Below are 6,467 nucleotides of genomic sequence, written 5' to 3' on the forward strand. Positions count from 1 at the left end.
GGGTTCGATCGAACCCCAGGGGTTCAGTGAGGGTCAAGACACACACCCGACTCATATGATTCGTGATGACACGCCCCGCTTGGCCATCATCAGAAGGGTTCGGTGAACGCGCATATGAAACTGGTGGGGGTCAGTGCCTCCAACAAGGTTAAGAACCACTGCTCTAGAGCTACAGAAGACTATCCTGGAAATCCAGGCCTAAAATTAAGGGTCTGGCATCAAGTAATGAAAGTTGCCCAACCCGAGGGGCGGCACCAAGTGTGCATTTGAAAACGTCACTTCACGCAATTGGATAACACTACGACCAATCACAACAACACACGGGGTGAAGTATCCAGAGCCCCAAACACTTAGCTACCAGCGGAGCTAACTGGTAGATTAATCTGTAGTCATCTGTTTAGCTCGCCTCTGGCCCGCCTATATCAGATACACCGATGTGATTGGTGCAGCTCGGCTACAAGGCTCTAGTTAATGAGCAGCAGTACTCGATGTCAGAGTAACTCGCTGAGCAAATTCAAACTGTGCGCCTTTAAAAGTTAAACATCTAAGCTCATTCCTGACCTTGTAAATAATACTTTGACACATTCTGTGTCTGATGAAGGGCAGTGGTATATGCATACATATAAAACAGTTTTATATCAATGGGTATACGCTTGAAAGCTCTGGAGGGGGGAGCTAGCAAGTGAACTTTGAGTTGGGATTGTTTTATTGAAATGCTGATGCTGATGGTTTCTTTATGCTCTATGTCAGTCTTTGAATCTTCAATGTTTTTCTGGTCAAGGTTTATATGGGCAGTCAGACCGATCGAAATATAACATTTCAAGTAGCTCTGGATTCAAAATTACAAAGAACAAAAGTATTATCAGCAAAACAGAAAAGTTTTAATGGGATCTAAATTAGTCAATTCATCATGATGAAACATCAACCCAAATGATTGAATTATGTGCAAAGAGAGCAAAATGCAAAATGGAGGCAAGAAAATGGGAAGAAGAGATGCATTACTGTAAAGCTTTTCAAGTTCCACATTTCCAGGCTACATGTAGTTTATACATTTGACTTCTCATTTCAAGTTTTTAAATTTCATTTTATTGACAGTGATACATGCTCTATAGTTTGGGTTCTATACACTCCATTTATTGTTTGTTGTATCTAACAGCTACTGTGATGTGTAAAAGAAAACCTCGCTGGTTTTCTAGGCAAAGGATGAATTCCCTGAGGATGCATGCCATCTGTTGTGGTTTTCTTCCATGGAGACCTGCATCACCAGGCAGTGCTCAGGTACACCTTGTCTGTTGTTATAAATGAAACACGTAGTCTACTTCCTGATGCATGTCAACAAGGTTGTTTGAACTATTGTCCAAGAAAGTGCAACGGTCATGCAAGAGGGAACAAGATCCAAGGCCATTCTCACTTAGAAAAAGTGTTGGTTTAAAAGGCTACACTTTGGAGAATGGATAAAACAGGCGATGTTAGTATTAGAGGTAACCAATGGAAGAGACTGCTGCAGCGGCAACGGGTGGAGAAAGTGACTGAGGAAGGAGAAGATGGAGTCAAGAATGAAGGGAAACATAATACCAACCTAGGTTTGAAGTTGAACGTTAAGTAAGTAATTAATGGATCTTAATCGGATATCTGGTTTTAAGGTATTTTCGAATTAGTGTGAAGACATTTATTCATGTATTCAGACTTAATTACTTCTACATTAGTGAAGAACTACAGCAAGCCTCTTGGATGAGAGAATGCATGTCCAGCTAGTGTATAGGGAGCATTTTTATCCACACTGAGAGCTTTTTTTTAACATTGTATGTTCTTATTTTTGTATCTGAATTGGTTAGAGGATTTAAAAGAAGCATCTACCAAATTGCATTTTAAAATGATATACATATGTTTAAGACTGTATAAACAAGCTGAAGTAGACAACATGAACAAAATTAAATATTCTAATAATTACCAAAAAATCTTAAAGGTCCCATGGCATGAACATTTCACTTTGTGAGTTTTTTTAACATTAGTATGAGTTCCCCCAGCCTGCCTATGGTCTCCCGGTGGCTAGAAATGGTGATAGGTGTAAACCAAGCCCTGGGTATCCTGCTCTGACTTTGAGAAAATGAAAGCTCAAATGGACCGATCTGGAATCCTTCCCCTTATGAGGTCATAAGGGGCAAGATTACTTTCCCTTTCTCTGCTTTGCCCGTCCAGAGAATTTAGCCCACCCATGAGAGAGAGAGACATCATGGCTTTCAAATGAGTAAAGTGGTAGTTGGTCAAGGCAACACCCCCACCCCCACCCTCCCCCTTAAACCCCAGTCTGTATGTGACAGTTCCCCTCATGTTACACTGACATCATCATGACTGATGAGCCTCATCTCCGCTCATTACTCTTCATCATAATTTCCTTCTCAGCTGGAAAGAGTTGGTGGTTGATCCGGCAGAACAGTTTTATTATGTCTGGCTACAGGTCATGATCTTCCCCATCGTCTACAACTGGGTGATCATCATTTTGAGGTACAACACATTATGATCATATAGAATATCAAGTAGTAATGTTACATTTAGGCATTTAACCTGTAATAATTTGACATTCCTTGTCTTATTGGAAATGTTTTCACAGGACATGCTTCACTACAATTGGACTGAGCTACCGGCCTGTGTGGCTCACACTGGACTATCTGTCAGACCTCATGTATCTGGTCGACATGATCATCAATGTTCACACAGGTTAATGTTTTTTTTTTTTAATTTTATTTTTATTGAGACTTTGCAATAGAATATAACTCTTAAAATTGAACTTGTATTTGTCAGATATGTAGCCAAATGAAATGGATAATATAAAACGAACATCAACAGATCAGTTGTAATAAACTGAGATGGCATTTCAGTTTATCCAGTTGTTATCATAGCATCAATGGGATTAATGGGAACCGTCGCATTATGTGTCACATTAGAGTTAAAAACTGGTAAATACCATTTATGTCATCTTCCAAGTTGAAATTGAGACTAGGAAATTCAGATTTGTCGAGATCCTCCCATGTATGTGATTTGGTACTCAATAATAAAGAAGGACCTGAAAAAGCAAAGAGACATGGCTGCCTTATATCAGCCTTAGTCCATTCTTCAGTGTAATTTCATAACAGTCAATGGATATATTGCCATATTGATGATGCACAGTATTTGAACCCCCACATGAGCAATTTTGCAACCAAACAATGATCTTGAGATGTCAGATGATGTAAAAGCTTGAAACCTCATAAACATGGATATCGTCCTCATCTTCCATTTATGATGTGAAAGCAAGACCAAGGCTGAATCCCATTTTTCTGTCTCACCCCTTCCCTTAACCATTTGTCTTATCCCTAGCCTCTTGCAAGTCAGATGAATTTGATACTCCCGAATAGTTAGCAACAAATTACGCTTTGACTTGATCATTCTGCCAGTGTTTGAAGTGTACTCTGAGCTTTGTCCAACCGCGTTCTTTTCTCTCCAGGTTACTTGGATCAGGGCATCCTGGTCAAGGACCTAACTCATCTGAAGAAGCGCTACCTGCATTCTAAACATTTCTTATTGGATCTGATTTCCTTGCTGCCCACCGACTTCCTCTACTTTGTCTTTGGCATTGAAACTCCACTAGTTAGGATCAACCGCCTTCTGCGCATTTCACGACTTGACGAGGCTCTGGATCGCATGGAGACAAGAACCTCTTACCCCAACACCTTCCGCATCTCCAAGCTCATGATCTACATCTTTGTGTTGATCCACTGGAACGCCTGTTTTTACTTTGCACTGTCAAGCTATATGGGCTTTGGAAGTGATCTTTGGGTTTACCCCAATGTCTCCGAACCAGAGTTTGCCTCCATGCGTCGTCAGTACTTTTATTGCTTCTGGTTCTCTACCCTGATTTTCACCACAGTGGGAGATTTCCCTGAACCACAAAGGGAAGAAGAGCACTTATTTATGACGGCAGACCTGCTCATTGCTGTACTGGTGTTTGCATCGGTTGTTGGCAATGTTGGCGATGTCATTACAAGCCTAAGGGACCGTGATAATGTCTTCTTTCCTAACCATGAGCTGGTAAGTTTTTGAACTGATTCTTCATTCTGTTGGTATCTTTAATATATAGGGCAGATAGCTACATGTGGTAATGTGGGAATTTCATTATTTTATATAAGATAAGGTTAATCGTATCCTCTTTCAGGTGAAGGCTTACCTGCGTAGCCATGTCATTAGTAAAGAGCTTCGTCAGCGTATAAACAACTGGTACCAGCATCTTTACATCAACAAGAAGATCATTCGAGAGAATGAAATCCTGCAACAGCTGCCCATACACCTGAGGACAGAGATTGCAGTCAGCGTTCACCTTCCCACACTCTCCAAAGTCACCATCTTCCAGAGCTGTGAGAAAAGTCTGCTGGAGGAGCTGGTGCTCAAACTAACACCTCAGGTCAGGGGGGAAACAGGTGAACCTGCTACCATCAGGTTCAATACTCAATGGCTATGGGGCATGTATGTGTTATGTATATTTGAATTCAACCCTGTTTCTTTGCCTAGTATTATCTTATCTAAAATAATTTGTTTAAGGATGAGGAGATTTCTCATGCCGTGTGTCTTGCAGGTGTTCAGTCCAGGAGAGTATGTCTGTAGGAAAGGAGATGTGGGCCATGAAATGTACATCATCACAAACGGCAAACTTGCAGTTGTAGCGGATGATGGGGTCACAGAGTATGCTGTGCTGAGTGAATCGAATTTCTTTGGGGAAATTAGTATCCTCAATATCAAAGGTAGGTCAAGTGTCAAGTACTTCATGCTGCATTTATTATTGCATGTATGTGGGGGGGAAATAAAGCATTTTTTATTGTACTAAAAACAAATACGATTGGAATCGAGAGTTTGATTGGGTCAACAGTGCAAAAAGGTAGAATACTAGACTATAGACAAGACAAGCATGAGTTGGTACCATGGAGAAGAGACATGTTGGTACTTTAGGACAGCAGCTCTGGAATTATGAAGTGAAGGGTTAGTAATAAAGCAACACTTATGTCTAAGAAAATGTCTAAAGCACCTGCTGTAAGATTGGTCAAGACTGGAAAATTTGAAAGGTTGTAGTTCACATTAAAGGTCAGTCGAATAATTTCAGTGACTTGAGTCATGGAGAATGTGCATTGGAAGACCCTGTAGAAAAACAAAATGTAGATGAACATAATGAAAGGAAATTTGCAGTGAAGCTGGAAAGCACAGAGCTGAAAGACACAACTGTAAAATCTTAATACTTTTGACGGCTTCATTTAAGTCAGCAACAACAACGTTTCCCTAATGTCCCTTTAATCTATATATATATATATATATATATATATATATATATATTTGTTAAATATAATTAAATATAATTGTTTTTTTAAATCTTACTGAAGTTTTCAAGAAATTACAACATGTTACCTTTTAGGTAACAAGTCAGGCAATCGTCGCACTGCCAACATCCGAAGCATTGGCTACTCTGACCTGTTCAGCTTGTCCAAAGAAGACCTGACAGATGTGCTATCCGAGTTCCCTGCAGCCAAACGTCACCTGGAGGAAAAAGGCAGACAGATCCTCACCAAGATGGGCATGTTGGAGGAGACCAGAGACCAAGAAGAGGCAGAGAAAGTCGAAACCAAGATAAACAGGCTGGAGAGCCATTTGGAAATCCTGCAAACAAAACTAGCTCGCCTCATGGTGGAATTAGAGTCGTCTAATCACAAGGCGCAGGCCAGGATAGAGCAGCTGGAGTGGGAGGTGGCAGCACTGGAGACTCAGCTGCCGAAAGACGAGATGGAAGGAGAACAGGGAAGAGGTGAAGGGGTCGGAGGGGAGGTTGGATGGGAGCGAGAAGAGGCAGAGGGGGAGGAAGAAGAAGAACAGGGTTTAGAAGCCAAGGTAAAAAAACAAGGACAGGGAGAAGATGGTAATGATGTGACCAAAGAGGGAGATGGGGAGAGCACTAAAAGTACAAAGGATGATGTGGAAGGGACGGTGGAGGGAGATAAATCTGCGCTCAAAGACCTGTATAATCAGGGAAACAAAAAAGAAGACGATGAAGGGAAAAACAGAAAAGGAGATGACAGACCTGGGAAAGGAGATGGAGCGGAAATTGAACCTGAAGATGAGAAAGAAGAGAAAAGTGGAGGGAGAGAATCTGAAGAGGGGAGGGAAAGGGATGAAGAAAAGATGGGGGAGAAAGGTGAAGGGCAGAAAAAAGAATAATGAAAAAGCTAAATAACGGAAAAGAAGAGTGATTAAAAAGATGTAATTGTGTAATTTCGTTTGTAGGCATTTCTAGGTATGATATTAATAAAAATATTGAAAACCTTAACATCTCATTGATACACTTTCTGCAATACAACTTTGTACCCCAAGGTGACAGCATTGTATTCCCCAAGCAGTGTAGAAGTGTCTCATCCAAAACAGGTGTTGAAACGTAACCTACATGACAGATA

At 40.9% G+C, this 6,467-nt stretch overlaps 1 protein-coding gene across 1 annotated transcript; it reads left to right on the plus strand.

Moving 5' to 3' along the window:
- The first annotated feature begins 2,410 nt into the window (after positions 1 to 2,410).
- On the plus strand, positions 2,411 to 6,234 carry cnga4 (cyclic nucleotide gated channel subunit alpha 4). The gene is made up of 6 exons (XM_032530296.1): positions 2,411 to 2,505; positions 2,612 to 2,718; positions 3,485 to 4,068; positions 4,193 to 4,438; positions 4,610 to 4,775; positions 5,438 to 6,234. Exons 1-6 carry the CDS (start codon positions 2,462 to 2,464, stop codon positions 6,232 to 6,234), a joined length of 1,944 nt encoding a protein of 647 aa, XP_032386187.1. The 5' UTR covers positions 2,411 to 2,461.
- Positions 6,235 to 6,467: the final 233 nt, after the last annotated feature.

Source organism: Etheostoma spectabile, chromosome 11 (assembly GCF_008692095.1).
Source record: "Etheostoma spectabile isolate EspeVRDwgs_2016 chromosome 11, UIUC_Espe_1.0, whole genome shotgun sequence".
Lineage (NCBI taxonomy): Eukaryota > Metazoa > Chordata > Actinopteri > Perciformes > Percidae > Etheostoma > Etheostoma spectabile.